Raw genomic sequence first — 25,577 nt, 5'->3', positions numbered from 1 at the left:
GATTTGCTCTTGGCGGTGTTGTTCTTTGGTTTTCCCTTTGTTTGCGTGTATGTGTTTTGGTTTGCCCTGTGGATGGTTTGCCGTGTGTGTGTGTGTGTGTGTGTGTGTGTGTGTGTGTGTGTGCGCACTGCTCTGTGGTTGCTTCTCCCTGGTCAGTGTATTTATTTCCAGGAGGTGTTGCCGGTGCTGGCAGCTAAACACTGCATCATGCAGGCCAACGCTGAGCTACACCAGTCTATCCTCGCCAAGCAGAAGAAACACTTTGGGGAGGAGATCGCTCGTCTGCAGGTACACTCACTCACTCACACACACACACACACACACACACACACACACACACACACACACACACACACACACAGCGCAACTCTAACTCAGTGGTTCTTACAGTGTAGCTGACCTGAAAATGTAGTGATTTTCCTATGACCAAATACAGTGGCAAGAAAAAGTATGTGAACCCTTTGAAATGACCTGGATTTCTGCATAAATTTGACATAAAATTTGATCTGATCTTCATCTAAGTCACAACAATAGACAAACACAGTGTGCTTAAACTAAAAACACACAAATTATTGTATTTTGTCTATATTGAATACATCATTTAAACATTCACAGTGTAGGTTGGGAAAAGTATGTGAACCCCTAGGCTAATGACTCCAAAAGCTAATTGGAGTCAGGAGTCAACTAACCTGGAGTCCAATCAATGAAACGAGATTGGAGATTTTGGTTAGCGCTACCCTGCCCCATTTAATACAAAAAAACTCACAAAATTTGATTTTGCTATTCACAAGAAGCATCGCCTGATGTGAACCATGTCTCAAACAAAAGACATGTCAGAAGACCTAAGATTAAGAATTGTTGCCTTGCATAAAGCTGGAAAGGGTTACAAAAGTATCTCTAAAAGTCAGTCCATGGTAAGACCAATTGTCTATAAATGGAGAAAGTTCAGCACTGTTGCTACTCTCCCTAGGAGTGGCCATCCTGCAAAGATGACTGCAAGAGCACAGCACAGAATGCTCAATGAGGTTAAGAAGAATCCTAGCGTGTCAGCTAAAGACTTACAGAAATCTCTGGAACATGCTAACATCTCTGTTGACGAGTACGATACGTAAAACACTAAACAACAATGGTGTTCATGGGAGGACACCACGGAAGAAGCCACTGCTGTCCCAAAAAAAACATTGCTGCACGTCTGAAGTTTGCAAAAGAGCACCTGGATGTTCCACAGCGCTACTGGCTAAATATTCTGTGGACAGATGAAACTAAAGGAACATACAACACTGTGTGGAGAAAAAAAGGCACAGCACACCAACGTCAAAACCTCATCCCAACTGTAAAGTATGGTGGAGGGAGCATCATGGTTTGGGCTGCTTTGCTGCCTCAGGGCCTGGATCGCTTGCTATCATCAACGGAAAAATGAATTCCCAAGTTTATCAAGACATTTTGCATGAGAATGTAAGGCTGTCTGTCTGCCAATAGAAGCTCAACAGAAGTTGGGTGATGCAACAGGACAACAACCCTGAAAGACAGAAGTAAATCTACAACAAAATGGCTTCAACAGAAGAAAATACACCTTCCGGAGTGGCCCAGTCAGTCCTGACCTCAACCCGATTGAGATGCTGTGGCATGACCTCAAGAGAACGGTTCACACCAGACATCCCAAGAATATTGCTGAACTGAAACAGTTTTGTAAAGAGGAATGGTCCAGAATTCCTCCTGACTGTTGTACAGGTCTGATCCACAACTACAGAACACGTTTGGTTGAGGTTATTGAAGCCAAAGGAGGGTCAACCAGTTATTAAATACTTTTCCCACCCTGCACTGTGAATGTTTACACGGTGTGTTCAATAAAGACATGAAAACATGTAATTGTGTGTTTTTAGTTTAAGCAGACTGTGTTTGTCTATTGTTGTGACTTAGGTGAAGATCAGATTTTATGAACAATTTATGCAGAAATCCAGGTGATTCTAAAGGGTTCACCTACTTTTTCTTCCCACTGTAAACACAACCACTCAACCAAAGTCTTCATACTTTTTCTCTTCTCTATTCTCTCGTTCTCTGCATCCCTCAGCAAACTAATTAGTGAAGAGTCTAGCCCTGCTTTATGATTGACAGTGCGAAGGATCCGACTATCATGCACTCCTCTATTCCCTCCTTCCCTGCAGCATGCTACAGAGCTGGTGAAAACGGTAGCGTCTCGCTATGATGAGTACGTCAGTGTGAAAGACCTTAGTGATAAGATCAGCCGTGCTCTGACCGCCGCTAAGAAGGACAACGACTTCATCTACCACGACCGCGTCCCTGAGGTCAAAGACCTGGAACACATCGGCAAGGCAGCGCTGGTCAAGGCTACCGCCATCACGCCTCCGCTCAGCGCCAAGTTCACTGGTGAGAGACCGAGTACACACACGACCACTCAGCACCAAGTTCCCTGGTGAGAGACCGAGTACACACACGACCACTCAGCACCAAGTTCCCTGGTGAGAGACCGAGTACACACACGACCACTCAGCACCAAGTTCACTGGTGAGAGACCGAGTACACACACGACCACTCAGCACCAAGTTCACTGGTGAGAGACCGAGTACACACACGACCACTCAGCACCAAGTTCACTGGTGAGAGACCGAGTACACACGACCACTCAGCACCAAGTTCACTGGTGAGAGACCGAGTACACACACGACCACTCAGCACCAAGTTCACTGGTGAGAGACCGAGTACACACACGACCACTCAGCACCAAGTTCACTGGTGAGAGACCGAGTACACACACGACCACTCAGCACCAAGTTCACTGGTGAGAGACCGAGTACACACACGACCACTCAGCACCAAGTTCACTGGTGAGAGACCGAGTACACACACGACCACTCAGCACCAAGTTCACTGGTGAGAGACCGAGTACACACACGACCACTCAGCACCAAGTTCACTGGTGAGAGACCGAGTACACACACGACCACTCAGCACCAAGTTCACTGGTGAGAGACCGAGTACACACACGACCACTCAGCACCAAGTTCACTGGTGAGAGACCGAGTACACACACGACCACTCAGCACCAAGTTCACTGGTGAGAGACCGAGTACACACACGACCACTCAGCACCAAGTTCACTGGTGAGAGACCGAGTACACACACGACCACTCAGCACCAAGTTCACTGGTGAGAGACCGAGTACACACACGACCACTCAGCACCAAGTTCCCTGGTGAGAGACCGAGTACACACACGACCACTCAGCACCAAGTTCACTGGTGAGAGACCGAGTACACACACGACCACTCAGCACCAAGTTCACTGGTGCGGGGGGGGGCACAATTTTGCTTTTTGTGTGGATGTCTAAAAGAGTTTGTAAATGTGTGGGTTAGTTTGTGACGTGTGTGTGTGTGTGTGTGTGTGCGTGTGTGTAGACTTGTTTGAGAAGATGGTGCCCATGGCTGTGCAGCAGAGTATGAGTGTGTACAGCCAGAGGAAGGCTGAGACCGTCAACAGACTGGTAGGAACCATGAGGGAAGCTACTAACCTCTGCAACGGGTATGGATGTTACTTTGATCATTTAACAATTGAATCGTTTTTTTGGCTACTCTATTGATTTCAATACATTACATTTTCTCTTTTTTTTTATGTTTTTTTTTTTTTTTTACCCCTTTTTTTTCTCCCCAATTTCGTGGTATCCAATTGGTAGTAGTTAGTCTTGTCTCATCGCTGCAACTCCCGTACGGACTCGGGAGAGGTGAAGGTCGAGAGCCATGCGTCCTCCGATACACGACCCAACCCAGCCGCACTGTTTCGTGACACAACGCACATCCAACCAGGAAGCCAGCCGCACCAATGTGTCGGAGCAAACACCGTACACCTGTGTTAATAATTAAACATTGTGTTGGCATGTCTATATTGATCATGTATTGATCATATAACAACAGTGTCCTGGCGTCTCTGAACCTGCCTGCGGCCCTGGAGGACCTGTCTGGAGATTCTATCCCACAATCCATTATTGAAAAGGCCCATGCCATCGTCCAGCAGGGGGGGCTGTCAGCATGCCCAGCACAGGAGTCGCTAGTGATTTGATAAAATTTGATTTGATTTAGTGCGCGATGAGACAAGGATATCCCTGCCGGCCAAATCCTCCCCAACCCGGACGACGCTGGGCCAATTGTGCGTCGCCCCATGGACCTCCCGGTCGCGGCCGGCTGCGACAGAGCCTGGACTCGAACGCGGAGTCTCTGGTGGCACAGCCTTAGACCACTGCGCCACCCGGGAGGCTTCAATACATTACATTATCAATCAAGTCAACAGGTTACATCATCATACAGTGAGTGTACAAAACATTAGGAACACCTTCCTAATATTGAGTTGCACCCCCTTTTGCCCTCAGAACAGACTCAATTCATCAGGGCATGGATTCTACAAGGTGTCAAAAGCGTTCCACGGGGATGCTGGCCCATGTTGACTCCAATGCTTCCCACAGTTGTGTCAAGTTGGCTGGATGTCCTTTGGGTGGTGGACCATTCTTGATACACACAGGAAACTGTTGAGTGTGAAAAACCCAGCAGCGTTGCAGTTCTTGACACAAACCGGTGCGCCTGTTACCTACTACCATACCCCATTCAAAGGAACTTTAATATTTTGTCACCATCTTAATGGTACACATACACAATCCATGTCTCAATTGCCTTGAGGCTTAAAAATCCTTCTTTAACCTGTCTCCTCCCCTTCATCTACACTGATTGAAGTGGATTTTACATCAATAAGGGATCATAGCTTTCACCTGGATTCACCTGGTCAGTCTGTCATGGAAAGAGCAGGTGTTCATAATGTTTTGTACACTGTGTACGACGTATTTATTGGTGGTGAATTGTGTTAATAATTAAACAGTGTGTTGGCATGTCTATATTGATCATGTATTGATCATATAACAACAGTGTCCTGGCGTCTCTGAACCTGCCTGCGGCCCTGGAGGACCTGTCTGGAGATTCTATCCCACAATCCATTATTGAAAAGGCCCATGCCATCGTCCAGCAGGGGGGGCTGCAGAGCATAGAGCAACTGATCAGAGACCTGCCGGAACTACTGACACGCAACAGAGAGATCCTGGATGAGGTGTGTGTACACACACACACACAGACACACATGTTCGTATACCCATGATGTTTAATGTGTGTGTGTGTGTGTGTGTGTGTGTGTGTTTGTAGTCTCTGAAGATGCTGGATGATGAGGAGTCGACAGACAGCGAGCTGAGATCCAAGTTCAGCCAACGCTGGAACAGAACTCCCTCTGGAGACCTCTACAAACCACTCAGAGCGGGTACTCACACTAACACACACACACCTACTCATGCCTACACACACATCCAAAAACAAACATACTGATATGTGTGGTGTTGTGTACTACCTTGGAATCAAATGATATTTATTTCTGCTTCTCTACCTCCGGCGGTCCAGAGGGTGGTAACTTCCGTAGTGTGTTGGACAAGGCAGTGCAGGCTGACCAGGTGGTCAGGGAGCGTTATAATGCACACTGTGAGATGATCGCTCTGCTCTGTAAACCTGAGGCTGAACTCACCGCTGCCATACCATCAGCCAATCCTACTAAGACATTGCAGGGCAGCGAGGTGAGGTGTGTGTGTGTGTGTGTGTGTGTGTGTGTGTGTGTGTGTGTGTGTTCTAACTGTGTATTCTCCTCTCTCCCTCTAGGTTGTGAGTGTGTTGCGTTCCCAGCTGTCCCAGCTAGAGGAGGTGAAGAGAGAGAGAGAGGCGCTGGAGACGGAGATTAAGGGCGTGACCTTTGACATGTCCTCCAGCTTCCTGACGGCTCTGGCTCAGGACGGGGCCATCAATGAGGAGGCACTGTCAATGAGCCAGCTGGACCAATCATACGGCAGCTACAGCCAGAGGGTTCAAGCCAGCCTCCGTTCTCAGGAAGAGCTGTTGGGCAACGTGCAGGTAGGCTACACACACAGACACACACTCGCCTAAACACCCCTATACACAATTTCCACAAATACTTTTTTCAGGTGGTGAGAAATGTTACTTTATCGATTCTCTCCTTCTATCTCCAACTGTTGATTGTCTCCCCCACAGGCATCTCACCAGGAGTTCTCCAGTCTGAAGCAGTCCAACTCGGAGGCTAATGAGCGTGAGGAGGTGTTGAAGAAGCTGGCCTCGGCCCACGACAGCTATGTCGAGATCACCAGCAACCTCAAAGAGGGCACCAAGGTAACTGTCGCCTAGGGAACGGCAGGGAGGGTTGTTTCTAGGGAATGGGTGGGTTGTCCAGGGAAAAGGAGGGCTGTTTCTAAGACGGTGTCACCCAACAATACACATTTTTGTTCTAACCCCGGAAAAACTCAACCGGCTGAACTTGACAAGGGCTTGATGATTGGTTGACTTTGGTTGTCTCTCAGTCTGACCAATCACCTTCTCGCTCTCTGTAGTTCTACAATGACCTCACAGAGATCCTGCTGAAGTTCCAGAACAAGTGCAGTGACATTGTCTTCGCCCGTAAGACAGAACGGGATGAACTGCTGAAGTATGTGGTGATGTCGTCTGTCACGATGCTTCAGTTGTTATGAATATTTCTAATAATCACTGTATTATGTTATTAGTGAAATATCATTGATTATGTTTTTATGTGATTGGTGATTTATGTGAACTAGAAGTGACCATGAGGAGCAACTGATGTTGGGGTTGCCTTGGTGACCACTGACTGACATTGCTGTTGTTGTGGTTACCCACCCAGGGATTTGCAGCAGAGCATCGCCAGGGAGCCCAGTGCCCCGTCCTTCTCTGTCCCCGCCTACCAGACTAACCCCACCCCCACCGCCACTGGACCAACCCCCGCACCAAGGACTGTCTTCGTAAGTAGCCAATCACAGCTGGGTGGGCTGGAGGAAGGAGCCAATCAGAGGGCAGCTCTGTGCCAATGAGGATTCAATTAAACTTGCCTGGTTTACTGGGTGGGTGAAACTTGCATCGGGTGAAAGTGATTGCATTAGTTTTGTAACCGAGCTGTCTCCCGGGTGGGAGTCGTGTGCCCCTATCAAAGCCGATAGCGAAGTTGGCTCAACAGAGTGACGTATGTGAAGCACATGGAGTAATGACTTACGATTTGCATTTTCACACGCTAAAGTGTTTGCTCTTGATAAAATAAACGTGTGCTTTATCTTACCAAGGAAAACTAGTTTGAAAATTCAAACATATATTGTATGTTTGTGAACGATGCACCGTGCTGCCTTGTTGACAATGACTGTTTGATTTGAGCAGTTTTACCTGGTCTTGACGAGCCATGGCCCGGTGCACCCAGGTTCAGCCTGACCAACCCCCTCAATCACCACAGAGACATGACCGTAATATTGTCTCTTATTGTGACGTTGGAAAAATATCCCTTTTCAAGCAATCAAAGAAATATCTGTTAACCCCTTTATATCTGTTAACCCCTTTATATCAGTTAACCCCTTTATATCTGTTAACCCCTTTATATCTGTTAACCCCTTTATATCTGTTAACCCCTTTATATCTGTTAACCCCTTTATATCTGTTAACCCCTTTATATCTGTTAACCCCTTTATATCTGTTAACCCCTTTATATCTGTTAACCCCTTTATATCTGTTAACCCCTTTATATCTGTTAACCCCTTTATATCTGTTAACCCCTTATATCTGTTAACCCCTTTATATCTGTTAACCCCTTTATATCTGTTAACCCCTTTATATCTGTTAACCCCTTTATATCTGTTAACCCCTTTATATCTGTTAACCCCTTTATATCAGTTAACCCCTTTATATCAGTTAACCCCTTTATATCAGTTAACCCCTTTATATCTGTTAACCCCTTTATATCTGTTAACCCCTTTATATCTGTTAACCCCTTTATATCTGTTAACCCCTTTATATCTGTTAACCCCTTTATATCAGTTAACCCCTTTATATCAGTTAACCCCTTTATATCAGTTAACCCCTTTATATCAGTTAACCCCTTTATATCTGTTAACCCCTTTATATCAGTTAACCCCTTTATATCTGTTAACCCCTTTATATCTGTTAACCCCTTTATATCAGCAGTTGTCACAAGGTTTACTATTTATCTGTTTTGACAGATTGTTTTTTTAATGACCTCTGATCTTTTCCGTTTCCAGCAGCCTCAGCAGCCCCAGGTGAAGGCCCAGCCTCCCGAGCGGCCCCCTCCCCCTGCCTTCACCCCCCAGGCCGCCTCCGCACCAGGCAACCCTCCCAGTAACCAGCCTCAACCAGTAAACCCCCCACCCATGGCCCCTCCCTCACAGGCCCAGGGACCGCCTTACCCCACATACCAGGGTTACCCCGGGTGAGTCAATCAAATCAATCAATATTGTTATTGTCCCAGTTGGCAGGCTGTGTGTGCGTCTCACTTCTGTTAACTCTCTCTTCTAACTCTCCCTGTCTTCTCATTTTCATACACACTAAACTCTCTTTCGCTGTATCTCCAGGTATGCCTACCAGATGCCTATGGGTTATAACCCGTATGCAGCCTATGGCCAGTACAACATGCCCCCCACTATGCAGCCTAACATGCAGCCCTACGTCCCCTATCAGCAGGCCCCAGCACCCGGACAGGGGGTCTACCCTGGGGTCCCCCCCACACAGCAGCACCCCTACACCTACCAACAGCAGCCCCAGCAACCACCACCACAGCCATACTACCCACAACAATAACTACTCTATCAATCCTCTTTCCTCCATCCATCCCCTCTGCTATCCCTACTCCAACCGACAGCAGAAACCATGCTACTACGCCCAGCAATAACTCCTCTCTCTCCCTTCCTCTCCCTTACTTATGTTGCACTTCTAGCACTCCACCTTTGCTCCCTCCCTCCTCTACTCTTTCTCCCTCTCTCCCTCCCTCCTCTACCCTCTCTCTCTCTCTCTCCCTCCCTCCCTCCTCTACTCTTTCTCCCTCTCTCCCTCTCTCTCTCTCCCTCCCTCCTCTACCCTCTCTCTCTCTCCCTCCCTCCCTACCCTCTCTCCCTCCCTCCCTCCTCTACCCTCTCTCTCTCTCCCTCCCTCCCTCCTCTACCCTCTCTCTCTCTCCCTCCCTCCCTCCTCTACTCTCTCTCCCTCCCTCCCTCCCTCCTCTACCCTCTCTCTCTCCCTCCCTCCCTCCTCTACCCTCTCTCTCTCTCCCTCCCTCCCTCCTCTACCCTCTCTCTCTCCCTCCCTCCCTCCTCTACCCTCTCTCTCTCCCTCTCTCCCTCTTCTACCCTCTCTCTCTCTCTCTCTCTCTCCTCTACCCTCTCTCTCTCTCCCTCCCTCCCTCCTCTACTCTCTCTCTCTCCCTCCCTCCCTCCCTCCCTCCTCTACCCTCTCTCTCTCCCTCCCTCCCTCCTCTACCCTCTCTCTCTCTCCTCCCTCCCTCCTCTACCCTCTCTCTCTCCCTCCCTCCCTCCTCTACCCTCTCTCTCCCTCCTCTACCCTCTCTCTCTCTCCCTCCCTCCCTCCTCTACCCTCTCTCTCTCCCCCTCCCTCCTCTACCCTCTCTCTCTCCCTCTCTCCCTCTTCTACCCTCTCTCTCTCCTCTACCCTCTCTCTCTCCTCTACCCTCTCTCTCTCTCCCTCCTCTACTCTCTCTCTCTCTCCCTCCCTCCCTCCTCTACCCTCTCTCTCTCTCTCCCTCTCTCCCTCTTCTACCCTCTCTCTCTCCCTCCCTCCTCTACCCTCTCCCTCCCTCCCTCCCTTCCTCCCTCCCTCCCTCCCTCCCTCCCTCCCTCCCTCCTCTACCCTCTCGCTCTCCCTCTCTCCCCCTTCTACCCTCTCTCTCTCTCCCTCCCTCCTCTACCCTCTCCCTCCCTCCCTCCCTCCCTCCCTCCCTCCTCCACCCTCTCGCTCTTCTTCCCTCCCTCCTCTACCCTCTCGCTCTTCTTCCCTCCCTCCTCTACCCTCTCGCTCTTCTTCCCTCCCTCTACCCTCTCGCTCTTCTTCCCTCCCTCCTCCACCCTCTCGCTCTTCTTCCCTCCCTCCTCTACCCTCTCGCTCTTCTTCCCTCCCTCCTCCACCCTCTCGCTCTTCTTCCCTCCCTCCTCTACCCTCTCTCTCTCTCCCTCCCTCCTCTACCCTCTCTCTCCCTCCCTCCCTCCCTCCCTCCTCTACCCTCTCGCTCTTCTTCCCTCCCTCCTCCACCCTCTCGCTCTTCTTCCCTCCCTCCTCTACCCTCTCGCTCTCCCTCTCTCCCTCTTCTACCCTCTCTCTCCCTCCCTCCTCTACCCTCTCTCTCTCTCCCTCCCTCCATCTACACTTACTCTCTCTACATACTCATCCACTAACCAGCTCCTCTGTTATTTTTTTATTATTTTTTAAATATTATATTTCTAATTATTGCGTTAATTCTTTAAGTCCTAACTTCTCTTCCTGGTCTACCTGACTTCCTGGTATGGGCCTAGGTCAAAAATATACAGGTTAGGATAAGAGGATTCTAATATTCCATAAGTCTTCGCATAAATGCAGGAGAATTCTAAACAATGGGACTAGCAATGTGAGTGAAAATGACTGGAAGTGAATGTTAGCAGTACAGAAAGTTTGCCATCAAATGGAAAATGAACACAATTGTAGTGAATTTCAGCTAACTAGTCAGCAAACACATAGCATAACTGTTTTATTGTCATTCTATTCATTTAAACGTGTTTCTAGTTATCTACAGACCCTTTATTTTTCCGACCGATTGTCACATTTTCAATGCTAATCCAGTAGAATCAGCAGTGGCGCTGGAAGGCTTGATTATTGCATTGTCCTAACCTGTATATATCCGGCCTAGATATAGAGCACTAGAGGAGCTGCATGTCATTCTTGGATGAGGGGGGCGTGGTCTATATAGGCATGATTCCTTATTTGGGAGCGAGTGGGAGGGGTCACATTCAATGTCACTGAATGAAGAACCTGACGACCCAGGGTTGTATTCAGTAGGGAGAAAACGTTTAGAAACTGAATGAAATGGGGATTTACAGCTTGAACTTGTGCAATAAGAGAAGCAATTCTTCCTTGTCTGTTTTCAAACCGTTTTGCTACTGAATACAATCCAGCTCCAATCACTCAGCTTAACGCCTGGCGCTTCTATAACAACTATATCCTATTTTTGTAATGTATAATACTTATGTAATAATCCAATAAAAATGGCCTGTCGGTTTTTCTAATTTAGATAAGGACTGTTGGAGATGCACTCTCGCTGTCTCTGTTCTGTCTCCCTGTCAGTTATCACTCCTCTCTCTCCATCACTCCTCTCTCTCCATCACCCCTCTCCTCTCTCTCTGTGGGGATGTGTCTTTCTGTTTTACAATCAGAGTAAAGCTGTAAATGGCTGTAGATGTTTTTCTGGGGTAAAGGTTATTATATATAAATATATAAAGACTGTGGTTAACCCAACGACACAGTGTTTCTCTTTGGTTCTAATGAGATTAAAACACCTCTGCATACCAGTCACCTGTGTGTCTCTGAGTATTGTACTTTCTGCTAAACATATTCTTTGGTCTTCAGCACCATAGACATGTACCATTTATACATCCTTGCCCAGTCTGCTAAAATCTGCTGATGCAATATTCTACATTGTTGCTGTAGTTAAAGGTAGTAGCCAAGAGAGGGTAGGCATTTTTATTTTATTTAACTTGGCAAGTCAGCTAAGAATAAATTATTTACAACGACGGCCTACCAAAAGGCCTCCTGCGGGGACGGGGGCCTGGGATTAAACATTTTAAATAAATACAATATTTAGGAGAAAACACATCACAGCAAGAGAGACAACACTACATAAAGAGAGACCTAAGACAACAACATAGCAAGGCAGCAACACATGACAACACAGGATGGTAGCAACGCAACATAACAACAACATGGTACAAACATTATTGGGCAAAGACAACAGAGACAACAATACATCAGGCGAAGCAGCCACAACTGTCAATAAGAGTGTCCATGATTGAGTCTTTGAATGAAGAGGTTGAGATAAAACTGTCCAGTTTGAGTGTTTTTTGCAGCTCGTTCCAGTCGCTAGCTGCAGCGAACTGAGAAGACGAGCGACTAAGGGATGTGTGTGCTTTGGGGACCTTTAACAGAATGTGACTGGCAGAACAGGTGTTGTATGTGGAGGATGAGGGCTGCAGTAGATATCTCAGATAGGGGGAGTGAGGCCTATGAGGGTTTTATAAATAAATATCAACCAGTGGCTTTTGCGACGGGTATATAGAGATGACCAATTTACAGAGGAGTATAGAGTGCAGTCCTATAAGGAGCATTTGTGGCAAATCTGATGGCCAAATGATAAAGAACATCTAGCCGCTCGAGAGCACCCTTAGCTAGCATGGGTAGGATGGACATCTGAATCAGGGTTAGTTTGGCAGCTGGGGAGAAAGAGGAGCGATTACAATAGAGGAAACCAAGTCTAGATTTAACTTTAGCCTGCAGCTTTGATATGTGCTGAGAGAAGGACAGTGTACCGTCTAGCCAGACTCCCAAGTACTTGTACGAGGTGACTACCTCAAGCTCTAAACCCTCAGAGGTCGTAATCACACCTGTGGGGAGAGGAGCGTTCTTCTTACCAAACCACATGACCTCTTTTTTTTTTTTTTTCCCCCACCTTTATTTAACCAGGTAGGCTAGTTGAGAACAAGTTCTCATTTACAGCTGCAACCTGGCCAAGATAAAGCAAAGCAGTGTGACACAAACAACAACACAGAGTTACACATAAACAAACGTACAGTCAGTAACACAATAGAAAAATCTATGTACAGTGTGTGCAAATGTAGAAGAGTAGGGAGGTGAGGCAATAAATAGGCCATGGAGGTTAAATAATTACAATTTAGCATTAACACTGGAGTGATAGATGTATAGATGATGATGTGCAAGTAGAGATACTGGGGTGCAAAAGAGCAAGAGGATAAGTAACAATGTGGGGATGAGGTAGTTGGGTGTGCTATTTAAAGAAGTGGCTGTGTACAGGTAAGCTGCTCTGACAGCTGATGCTTAAAGTTAGAGAGGGAGATATAAGAATCCAGCTTCAGTGATTTTTGCAATTCGTTCCAGTCATTGGCAGCAGAGAACTGGAAGGAAAGGCGGCCAAAGGAGGTGTTGGCTTTGGGGATGACCAGTGAAATATACCTGCTGGAGCGTGTGCTACAGGTGGGTGTTGCTATGGTGACCAGTGAGCTGAGATAAGGCGGGGCTTTACCTAGCATAGACTTATAGATGACCTAGAGCCAGTGGGTTTGGCGACGAATATGTGTTGAGGTCCAACCAACGAGAGCATACAGGTCGCAGTGGTGGGTAGTATATGGGGCTTTGGTGACAAAACGGATGGCACTGCATCCAGTTTGTTGAGTAGAGTGTTGGAGGCTATTTTGTAAATGACATCGCCGAAGTCAAGGATCGGTAGGATAGTCAATTTTATGAGGCTATGTTTGGCAGCATGAGTGAAGGAGGCTTTGTTGCGAAATAGGAAGCCAATTCTAGATGTAATTTTCGATTGGAGATGCTTAATGTGAGTCTGGAATGAGAGTTTATAGTCTAACTAGACACCTAGGTATTTGTAGTTGTCCACATATTCTAAGTCAGAACCGTCCAGAGTAGTGATGCTAGTCGGGCAGGAGGGTGCGGGCAGCAATCGGTTGAAGAGCATGCACTTAGTTATACTTGCATTTAAAAGCAGTTGGAGGCCTCGGAAGGAGTGTTGTATGGTATTGAAGCTCATTTGGAGGTTTGTTAGTGTAACCGATGTGAAATGGCTAGTTAGCGGCTTTTGTGGCGCGATGGGTAACGATGCTTCGTGGGGTGTCAGTTGTTGATGTGTGCCAGGGTCCCTGGTTCGAGCCCGGGTTGGGGCGAAGAGAGGGACGGAACCTACACTGTTACATTAGCACAGTGTCCAAAGAAGGGCCAGATGTATACAGAATGGTGTCATCTGGGTAGAGGTGGATCAGAGAATCACCAGCAGCAAGAGCGATATCATTGATATATACAAAGAAAAGAGTCGGCCCGAGATTTGAACCCTGTGGCACCCCCATAGAGACTGCCAGAGGTCCGGACAACAGGCCCTCCGATTTGACACACTGAACTCTATCTGAGAAGTAGTTGGTTAACCAGGCGAGGCAGTCATTTGAGAAGCCAAGGCTATTGAGTCTGCCGATAAGAATGTGGTGATTGACAGAGTCGAAAGCCTTGGCCAGGTTGATGAATACGGCTGCACAGTACTGTCTTTTATCGATGGCGGTTATATCGTTTAGGACCTTGAGCGTGGCTGAGGTGCTGCACCCATGACCAGCTCGGAAACCAGATTGCATAGTGGAGAAGGTACGTGGGATTCGAAATGGTCGGTGATCTGTTTGTTAACTTGGCTTTCGAAGATTTTAGAAAGGCAGGGCAGGATGGATATAGGTCTATAACAGTTTGAGTCTAGAGTGTCTCCCCCTTTGAAGAGGGGGAGGACCGCAGCAGCTTTCCAATCTTTGGGGATCTCAGACGATATGAGAGGTTGAATAGGCTATAAATAGGGGTTACAACAATTTCGGCTGATAATTTTAGAAAGAGAGGGTCCAGATTGTCTAGCCCAGCTGATTTGTAGGGATCCAGATTTTGCAGCTCTTTCAGAACATCAGTTATCTGGATTTGGGTGAAGGAGAAGTGGGGGGGGGCTTAGGCAAGTTGCTGCAGGGGTGCTGAGATGTTGGCCGGGGTAGGGGTAGCCAGGTGGAAAGCATGGCCAGCCGTAGAAAGTTTCTTACTGAAATGAGGCATGCTTATTTAAGACGGTGAGGAAAGCACTTTTAAAGAGCAACCAGGCATCCTCTACTAACGAGATGAGGTCAATATCCTTCCAGGATACCCGGGCCAGGATGATTAGAAAGGCCTACTCGCTGAAGTGTTTTAGGGAGCATTTGGCAGTGATGAGGGGTGGTCGTTTGACCGTGGACCCATTACGCATGCAGGTAATGAGGCAGTGATCGCTGAGATCCTGGTTGAAGACAGCAGAGGTGTATTTAGAGGGCAAGTTGGTCAGGATGATATCTAAAATGTATATAAAAAATAAAAAAGTATGCAGGAGTCATGAGGCAAATAGCAAAATGCACAAGATTTTTTTTAAATATATATCGACTTGGGGCTATGTAAGTTCAGAGTCACTCGCCCCAACAGTGCGTGTGTGCTGGAGGCGAGCGAAAGCTCAGGAGAGAGGGGTGAGTGTGGTGGGGGTTCCTGTACCAGACAGGGGGAGACAGGCCAGGGCAGACGGTGAACAGAATGTCAGGTGGAATCCAAGCAGCAGTGCAGCAGGCAACGGGAGTAGGTGTCACATCCACTTGGGAAAAGCTTTTTTTTTTAGGCAGATTTCTTACCCAGCATGCCAGAATGACAGAATTACCCAGCATGCCAGAATGACTCACTAGTGCTCTCAGCTCCGCGCTGTCGCACCCGTTCACTGTCACAGATATGATCTACTACTGGTGGACAGAGGCACTTAGACAAACACCCACACAAACTCTCTGACTGGGGTCCCCTACCATGTCATTTCCTGCCTAAACAACCAATCAATAAATGGGCCCGAACAAAGGCGATTCAAGAATAACCTTGATGGAGACCTGAAGACTTGTGTTAGCTCCCCACGCTCATAGGCATAGCATGCATAGGCTTTAGGACTTCTGGTCGTCACAAGGATAGTAAAACCAAACACACACACACACACACACACACACACATGGTGACAGTTGCTGCATTGTTGTGTCAGGTCTATGTCTGTCTGTCTCTGTGATATGTTAAACTCTCCCTGATGACTCAGCCATAAAGGCAGAGGACAAGGATATGAGAGAGGTCTTGGAATCGTGTGTGTGTTTGTTTGGTTTTACTATCCTTGTGAGGACCAGTCCTAAAGCCTATGCACAAGTCTTCAGGTCTCCATCAAGGTTATTCTTGAATCGCCTTTGTTCGGGCCCATTTATTGGGGGGGGGTATAACTTTACTATCCTTTTGGGTTCCAAAAGTCCTCAGGACTTTTCGCCGGTCCCCAAAAGGTATTTTAGGGGTTAGGGCAGCCTTTCTTAAAGTATGAGTCGCGACGTGTTAGAGTAAATGTATAATTATTTCATTATTACTGGAATTGATTTGGCCAAGTGCAAATGGACTCTGTTCATTGCCCTCTCTGCTTAGCAGCGGTTTGGCAACTGCGCGAGTGGGAGGGAGATGCCTGTGTGCTTCGCAGTTTAGCAGATTTTTTAATTAACTTTTCTTGAAGATCACTCCGGGACGCACATGATGCAGCGCTGTAGTTCCGCAGCAGATGACCGCTGTCAGCCAATGGAGGCAAGCTAGCCACAAGTTCTGACAGCTCACTCGTCATGAAACGCAAATACAGCGATGAGTTTCTCTCTCTTGGTTTCATACAAACTTTGAGAAATAACGAGGGGCGCCCACAATGTGTTTTGTGCGGGGAATTTCTCTTTCAAACAATTCCCTTGTACACAGCTATTAACGTTAGTTAGATTGCTAATATTAGCCAAAGCAAGCAAGCTAGCTATACTAATAGTGCAACCCTAAGTTACAGTACATATGAAGATAAAATGATCAGGCCTACTGTACATCTCACTGTAGAAAGGATTGTTGAAAACAAGTCTAGGTTGGAACTGTTGCTGTTAAAATACAATAATAATTGTTATTCTGAACTGGAATAAACTGATTGAAGCAAGATGCTTTTTGAGGCAAACTCACACATAGTTCTGGGTTGCTCATCTACATACAGCAGGAAGCAGTCTCCTGCCTGGCTGAGAACACACTCACACAGTTCTGGGTTGCTCATCTACAGCAGGAAGCAGTCTCCTGCCTGGCTGAGAAAGCAGTAGATGTTCTGATCCAGTTTGGCACCACATACCTTTGTCAGTCAGGGTTCTCAACTCTGACGTACTTAAAAAACAAGTACAGAAACAGACTCCATGCCGAGCATGACCTCAGGGTTGCACTGTTAAAAACTGAGCCCAGAATAGACCTGCTTGTTGAAAGCTTCAACCAGCCACACACCTCTCATTAGGACTGTGTGTTTTTTCTGGTCTACGTCTGTGTGATGTGATCAATCAGTTTATTCCAGTTCAGAATAAAAATGATTTATTATATTTTAACAGCAGCAGTTCCAACCTAGACAGATGAGTACAGTGCATCAGGAAAGTATTATATGTTAACAGCAGCAGTTCCAACCTAGACAGATGAGTACAGTGCATCAGAATAAAAATGATTTATTATATTTTAACAGCAGCAGTTCCAACCTAGACAGATGAGTACAGTGCATCAGGAAAATATTATATGTTAACAGCAGCAGTTCCAACCTAGACAGATGAGTACAGTGCATCAGGAAAGTATTATATGTTAACAGCAGCAGTTCCAACCTAGACAGATGAGTACAGTGCATCAGGAAAGTATTATATTTTAACAGCAGCAGTTCCAACCTAGACAGATGAGTACAGTGCATCAGGAAAGTATTATATGTTAACAGCAGCAGTTCCAACCTAGACAGATGAGTACAGTGCATCAGGAAAGTATTATATGTTAACAGCAGCAGTTCCAACCTAGACAGATGAGTACAGTGCATCAGGAAAGTATTATATGTTAACAGCAGCAGTTCCAACCTAGACAGATGAGTACAGTGCATCAGGAAAGTATTATATGTTAACAGCAGCAGTTCCAACCTAGACAGATGAGTACAGTGCATCAGGAAAGTATTATATGTTAACAGCAGCAGTTCCAACCTAGACAGATGAGTACAGTGCATCAGGAAAGTATTATATGTTAACAGCAGCCGTTCCAACCTAGACAGGTGAGTACAGTGCATCAGGAAAGTATTATATGTTAACAGCAGCAGTTCCAACCTAGACAGATGAGTACAGTGCAGCAGTTCCAACCTAGACAGATGAGTACAGTGCATCAGTTCCAACCTAGACAGATGAGTACAGTGCATCAGTTCCAACCTAGACAGATGAGTACAGTGCATCAGTTCCAACCTAGACAGATGAGTACAGTGCATCAGTTCCAACCTAGACAGATGAGTACAGTGCATCAGTTCCAACCTAGACAGATGAGTACAGTGCATCAGTTCCAACCTAGACAGATGAGTACAGTGCAGCAGTTCCAACCTAGACAGATGAGTACAGTGCATCAGTTCCAACCTAGACAGATGAGTACAGTGCATCAGTTCCAACCTAGACAGATGAGTACAGTGCAGCAGTTCCAACCTAGACAGATGAGTACAGTGCAGCAGTTCCAACCTAGACAGATGAGTACAGTGCATCAGTTCCAACCTAGACAGATGAGTACAGTGCATCAGTTCCAACCTAGACAGATGAGTACAGTGCAGCAGTTCCAACCTAGACAGATGAGTACAGTGCATCAGTTCCAACCTAGACAGATGAGTACAGTGCAGCAGTTCCAACCTAGACAGATGAGTACAGTGCATCAGTTCCAACCTAGACAGATGAGTACAGTGCAGCAGTTCCAACCTAGACAGATGAGTACAGTGCATCAGTTCCAACCTAGACAGATGAGTACAGTGCATCAGTTCCAACCTAGACAGATGAGTACAGTGCATCAGGAAAGTATTATATGTTAACAGCAGCAGTTCCAACCTAGACAGGTGAGTACAGTGCATCAGGAAAGTATTATATGTTAACAGCAGCAGTTCCAACCTAGACAGATGAGTACAGTGCAGCAGTTCCAACCTAGACAGATGAGTACAGTGCATCAGTTCCAACCTAGACAGATGAGTACAGTGCATCAGTTCCAACCTAGACAGATGAGTACAGTGCATCAGTTCCAACCTAGACAGATGAGTACAGTGCATCAGTTCCAACCTAGACAGATGAGTACAGTGCAGCAGTTCCAACCTAGACAGATGAGTACAGTGCATCAGTTCCAACCTAGACAGATGAGTACAGTGCATCAGTTCCAACCTAGACAGATGAGTACAGTGCAGCAGTTCCAACCTAGACAGATGAGTACAGTGCAGCAGTTCCAACCTAGACAGATGAGTACAGTGCATCAGTTCCAACCTAGACAGATGAGTACAGTGCATCAGTTCCAACCTAGACAGATGAGTACAGTGCAGCAGTTCCAACCTAGACAGATGAGTACAGTGCATCAGTTCCAACCTAGACAGATGAGTACAGTGCAGCAGTTCCAACCTAGACAGATGAGTACAGTGCATCAGTTCCAACCTAGACAGATGAGTACAGTGCAGCAGTTCCAACCTAGACAGATGAGTACAGTGCATCAGTTCCAACCTAGACAGATGAGTACAGTGCATCAGTTCCAACCTAGACAGATGAGTACAGTGCATCAGGAAAGTATTATATGTTAACAGCAGCAGTTCCAACCTAGACAGGTGAGTACAGTGCATCAGGAAAGTATTATATGTTAACAGCAGCAGTTCCAACCTAGACAGATGAGTACAGTGCAGCAGTTCCAACCTAGACAGATGAGTACAGTGCATCAGTTCCAACCTAGACAGATGAGTACAGTGCATCAGTTCCAACCTAGACAGATGAGTACAGTGCATCAGTTCCAACCTAGACAGATGAGTACAGTGCATCAGGAAAGTATTCAGACCCTTTACCTTTTCCCACATTTTGTTACGTTAGTCTTTAAAAATAATTTTTTTTATTTAACCTTTTTTTAACTAAGCAAGTCAGTTAAGAACAAATTTGTTCTTGCTGTGGGGATGTTTTTCAGCGGCAGGCACTGGGAGACTAGTCAGGATCGAGGCAAAGATGAACAGAGCAAAGTACAGAGAAATCCTTGATGAAAACCTGCTCCAGAGGTCAAGGGGTATGAATACTTTCCGAATGCACTGTAAGTGTTTTTAATGGGGAAAAATATACGTGAATAGCTACAGTTGAAGTCTGAAGTTTACATTCACTTCGGTTGGAGTCATAAAAACTCATTTTTCAACCACTCCACAAATTTCTTGTTAAAAACTATAGTTTTGGCAAATCGGTTAGGACATCTACTTTGTGCATGACACAAGTAATTTTTACAACAATTGTTTACAGGCAGATTATTTCACTTATAATTCACTGTATCACAATTCCAGTGGGTCAGAAGTTTACATACACTAAGTTGACTGTGCCTTTAAATAGCTAGGAAAATTGGCTTTAGAAGCTGCTGATAGGCTAATTGACATAATTTGAGTTAATTGGAGGTGTACCTGTGGATGTATTTCAAGGCCTACCTTCAAACTCAGTGCCTCTTTGCTTGACATCACGGGAACATCAAAATAAATCAGCCAAGACCTCATAAAAAAAATTGTAGACCTCCACAAGTCTGGTTCATCCTTGGGAGCAATTTGAAGGTACCACGTTCATCTGTACAAAAAATAGTACGCAAGTATAAACACCATGGGACCACGCAGCCATCATACCGCTCAGGAAGGAGACACGTTCTGTCTCCTAGAGATAAACGTACTTTGGTGTGAAAAGTGCAAATCAATCCCAGAACAACAGCAAAGGACCTTGTGAAGATGCTGTAGGAAACAGGTACCAAAGTATCTATATCCACAGTAAAACAAATCCTATATCGACATAACCTGAAAGGCTGCTCAGCAAGGAAGAAGCCACTGCTCCAAAATTGCCATAAAAAAGCCAGACTACGGTTTGCAACTGCACATGGGGACAAAGATTGTACTTTTTGAAGAAATGTCCTCTGGTCTGATGAAACAAAAATAGAACTGTTTGGCCATAATGACCATCGTTATATTTGGAGGAAAAAGGGGGATGCTTGCAAGCCGAAGAACACCATCCCAACTGTGAAGCACGGGGGTGGCAGCATCATGTTGTGGGGGTGCTTTGCTGCAGGAGGGACTGGTGCGCTTCACAAAATAGATGGCATCCTGAGGAAGGAAAATTATGTGGACATATTGAAGCAACATCTCAAGACATCAGTCAGGATGTTAATAAAGCTTGGTCGTAAATGGGTCTTCCAAATGGACAATGACCCCAAGCATACTTCCAAAGTTGTGGCAAAATGTCTTAAGGACAACAAAGTCAAGGTATTGGAGTGGCCATCACAAAGCCCTGACCTCAATCCCATAGAAAATTTGTGGGCAGAACTGAAAAAGCGTGTGTGAGCAAGGAGGCCTACAAACCTGACTCAGTTACATCAGCTCTGTCAGGAGGAATGGGCCAAAATTGACCCAACTTATTGTGGGAAGCTTGTGGAAGGCTACCCAAAACGTTTGACCCAAGTTAAACAATTTAAAGGCAATGCTACTAAATACTAATTGAGTATATGTAAACTTCTGACCACTGGGAATGTGATGAAAGAAATAAAAGCTGAAATAAATCATTCTCTCTACTATTATTCTGACATTTCACATTCTTAAAATAAAGTGGTGATCTTAACTGACCTTTGACAGGGATTTTTTACTGGGATTAAATGTCAGGAATTGTGAAAAACTGAGTTCAAATGTATTTGGCTAAGGTGTATGTAAACTTCCGACTTCAACTGTATTTATATTATTATATTTCATTGTTATTTACTATTTGTCTATATTGCATTTGTTTCAGGCATAAGAGCAATATGAAAAGTACCGATATTTACGTATAGTTGCATGTTTTCATAAGCTTGGGTCTCAGGAAAACACAGCATTTCTCATTTGGGTCCCAGGCTGAAAAAGCCTAGGGGTTAGGTTTAGTTTTAGGGGTTTGGTGTTAGGGTAAGTTAAGGGTAAGTGAAAATAGGATTTTGAATGGGAATACATTTTTTGGTGCCCACTTGGATAGTAAAACCCGCTAACTGTTCCTCTGGCCTTCCTCCCTCTGGAGCAGGTGGCACTGCTGACGTACTGTCTCCCCAATGCACATACACACACTCTGCTGTCTGTTCTCCAGTGTCAGTCTCTGTGGATTCTGCCGTGCCTGAAACTCACTTATCATATCTGAGGGCTTAACTGTCCCTCTCACTGACACACAGCTGAGTGACCCGTCTTTAGCAGCAGAAACACTGACATACACACAGCTGACTGACCCGTCTTTAGTAGCAGAAACACTGACATACACACCGCTGACTGACCCGGCTTTAGTAGCATAAACACTGACATACAGCTGAGTGACCCGTCTTTAGTAGCAGAAACACTGACACACATAGCTGACTGACCCGTCTTTAGCTGCAGAAACACTGACGTACACAGCTGAGTGACCCGTCTTTAGTAGCAGAAACACTGACATACACACCGCTGACTGACCCGTCTTTAGCAGCAGAAACACTGACATACACACAGCTGACTGACCCGTCTTTAGTAGCAGAAACACTGACATACACACCGCTGACTGACCCGTCTTTAGTAGTAGAAACACTGACATACACACCGCTGACTGACCCGTCTTTAGTAGCAGAAACACTGACATACACAGCTGACTGACCCGTCTTTAGTAGCAGAAACACTGACATACACACAGCTGAGTGACCCGTCTTTAGTAGCATAAACACTGACATACAGCTGTGTGACCCGTCTTTGGTTGCAGAAACACTGACATACACACAGCTGAGTGACCCGTCTTTAGTAGCAGAAACACAGACGTACACAGTTGAGTGACCCGTCTTTAGTAGCATAAACACTGACATACACAGCTGACTGACCCGTCTTTAATAGCAGAAACACTGACATACACACAGCTGACTGACCCGTCTTTAATAGCAGAAACACTGACATACACACAGCTGACTGACCCGTCTTTAGTAGCATAAACACTGACACACACAGCTGACTGACCCGTCTTTAGTAGCAGAAACACTGACATACACACAGCTGACTGACCCGTCTTTAATAGCAGAAACACTGACATACACAGCTGACTGACCCGTCTTTAATAGCAGAAACACTGACATACACACAGCTGACTGACCGTCTTTAGAAGCAGAAACACTGACATACACACAGCTGACTGACCGTCTTTAGTAGCAGAAACACTGACATACACACAGCTGACTGACCCGTCTTTAGTAGCATAAACACTGACATACACACAGCTGACTGACCGTCTTTAGAAGCAGAAACACTAACATACACACAGCTGACTGACCCGTCTTTAATAGCAGAAACACTGACATACACAGCTGACTGACCCGTCTTTAGTAGCAGAAACACTGACATACACACAGCTGACTGACCCGTCTTTAGTAGCAGAAACACTGACATACACACAGCTGACTGACCCGTCTTTAGTAGCATAAACATAAACCTAGAAAAGACTCATACATTAGCCTAAATTACATACAGGATCTTACTCTAACTTAGGTTAGCTACACTATAGTCAGCTCCATCTTTCTCTCTCTCTTTCTCTCTCTCCCTCGCTCACGCACATGTACACTCTAACACACACACAATATTGCTTTCTCCTTTCTCTTTTAACTTGTTTCCTCCTACAGATTGAAGAGATAGATACAGTATAGAGGAAGGTAGAGAGAGAGAGATGAAGAGAGAAAGATACAGAAACAGTGATAGAGAAATAGGGAAACAGAGAGAAAGATAAACTGCCTACTCTATGTTAATTAACCTGCGTGTGTCTGTGATGACCTGTCACTCATAGTCAGGTCTACACACACACACACACACACACACACACACACTGAGTCTTGTGGAACTAACCTTGTAGGACACACAATTCAGTCCCATTCAAAATCCTATTTTCCCTAACCTAACCGTAACCCAAAAAACGAACCTTAACCCAAAAACGTAACCTCCCCAGTGGCGCAGCGGTCTAAGGCACTGTGTCTCAGTGCTAGAGGTGTTACTTCAGACACCCTGGTTCAAATCCAGGCTGTATCACAACCGGCCATGATTGGGAGTCTCATACGGCAGCGCTCAATTGGCCCAGCATCATCTGGGTTCGGCCTGTGTAGGCCGTCATTGTAAATAAGAACTGACTTGCCTTGTTAAATAAAGATAAATACCTAAACAAACTCTAGTTCCTGAAGCTAATTTGAAACCCCCTAGAAATGGTATTGGACTGTATGGGGATAAAATACAAATGTAACTTTTTTCAGGGGTTAGATCAGCTTTAATATTGCAGATAGATTGTAGCTTTCCAATCCCCCATATATTTTTTGGGTTAATACATATTTTTATATATATATACACACACACACACACACACACACACACACACACACACACACACACACACACACACACACACACACACACACACACACACACACACACACACACACACACACACACACACACACACACTACCACTTAGAAATGTCCTTGTTTTTTTATGGAATATCTACATAGCTCGTATTTCTTTCGGGATAAACAAAATGTCCTCTGTTGGTCCAATTTTTGTTTGATTACTATTCTTGTGGGGACTTCTGGTTAAACACGTACACGCACACACACACAGGTCAGGCTCTGGGAACCGCAGCCCATAATAAGAGACTTCAGAAGACTAAATAGGTTGATCTGCTCTGGTATCTAACTGCTGAGTATCCATAGAGACTGTTGCTATGTCGGCGAAAAATCTCAATTCATTAGGAACAAATATAAATAGCCATCATCAAGTTGTCGTATCATCGTCATCATCATATCACCACCATCATCTTCATGATACCCACATCTGAGAGTGTTGAGACCTGTTGGCCTAAAATGTGTAAGCTTGAGAGCTCTCTCTATTCCTCACCCCCTTCACTGTCTCTCTAGTGTCTAAAGTGGTTTTCACACACTTGAGAAGGACTTTTTTACAGCTTCTTTCTGCAAGAAGCTAATTAGTCCAGGACAGTTAACAATAATTATACCTTTCTCTCTCTCTCTCTTTCTTTCCCTCTGTCTAGTTAAATAGCCAAGAGGGAGAGTGGGGGAGTGAAGCAGAGAAGGAAATGAGAGATTAAAAGGGAGTAAGAAAACCTCTAGCTGTTCTATGCAAACGTTCGTTACACACCACTAAGCCACAATGAGACAGGTGTGTTATAACAGGTGCACACACACACACACACACACACACACACACACACACACACACACACACACACACACACACACACACACACACACACACACACAAGTGCAGAGTATTCAAAGGATGTCCTAACAAACCAAGTTAAGTAGAGTACATTAATATGTAGCATACAGTAAATTGTATTAGGCTGCTCTGCTCTCTTCCCCAAAAGCTCCAGCAATTTTACACTTACAGTAAACACCTCACAGCACAGACGCACTAGAGAACTATAGCTAATGTACCAGCTGAGTGTCTCTCTCACACACACACACACACACACACACACACACACTAGAGAGATATTGCGGATGTACCAGCGGAGTGTCTCACACACACACACACACACACACACACACACACACACACACACACACACACACACACACACACACACAGCACAGACACACTAGAGAGCTATAGCTGATGTACCAGCTGAGTGTCTCACACACACACACACACACACACACACACACACACACACACACACACACACACAGCACAGACGCACTAGAGAGCTATAGCTGATGTACCAGCTGAGTGTCACACACACACACACACACACACACACACACACACACACACACACACACACACA

At 45.7% G+C, this 25,577-nt stretch overlaps 1 protein-coding gene across 3 annotated transcripts in view; it reads left to right on the top strand.

The window, feature by feature from the left end:
* Positions 1–8,887, top strand: part of pdcd6ip (programmed cell death 6 interacting protein) — a 29,082-nt gene extending 20,195 nt beyond the window's left edge. Inside the window, exons 7-19 of one of the 3 annotated variants that reach the window (XM_029732322.1) lie at positions 172–288; positions 2,166–2,388; positions 3,417–3,540; positions 3,930–4,029; positions 5,029–5,106; positions 5,199–5,310; positions 5,448–5,617; positions 5,700–5,948; positions 6,087–6,221; positions 6,440–6,534; positions 6,745–6,862; positions 8,141–8,328; positions 8,471–8,887. In XM_029732322.1, coding sequence (XP_029588182.1) covers positions 172–288; positions 2,166–2,388; positions 3,417–3,540; positions 3,930–4,029; positions 5,029–5,106; positions 5,199–5,310; positions 5,448–5,617; positions 5,700–5,948; positions 6,087–6,221; positions 6,440–6,534; positions 6,745–6,862; positions 8,141–8,328; positions 8,471–8,696 — 1,935 coding nt within the window. In that variant the 3' untranslated portion in view covers positions 8,697–8,887. Of the gene's footprint in view, positions 1–156; positions 289–2,165; positions 2,389–3,416; positions 3,541–3,929; positions 4,030–4,928; positions 5,107–5,198; positions 5,311–5,447; positions 5,618–5,699; positions 5,949–6,086; positions 6,222–6,439; positions 6,535–6,744; positions 6,863–8,140; positions 8,329–8,470 lie in introns of all 3 variants that reach the window. The other 2 variants (XM_029732321.1, XM_029732323.1) reach the window with 2 other exon arrangements.
* The last annotated feature ends 16,690 nt before the right edge of the window (positions 8,888–25,577 follow it).

Source organism: Salmo trutta, chromosome 34 (genome assembly GCF_901001165.1).
Source record: "Salmo trutta chromosome 34, fSalTru1.1, whole genome shotgun sequence".
In the NCBI taxonomy this organism is placed as follows: Eukaryota; Metazoa; Chordata; class Actinopteri; order Salmoniformes; family Salmonidae; genus Salmo; species Salmo trutta.
This window is presented reverse-complemented; position numbering and strand designations above follow the sequence as displayed.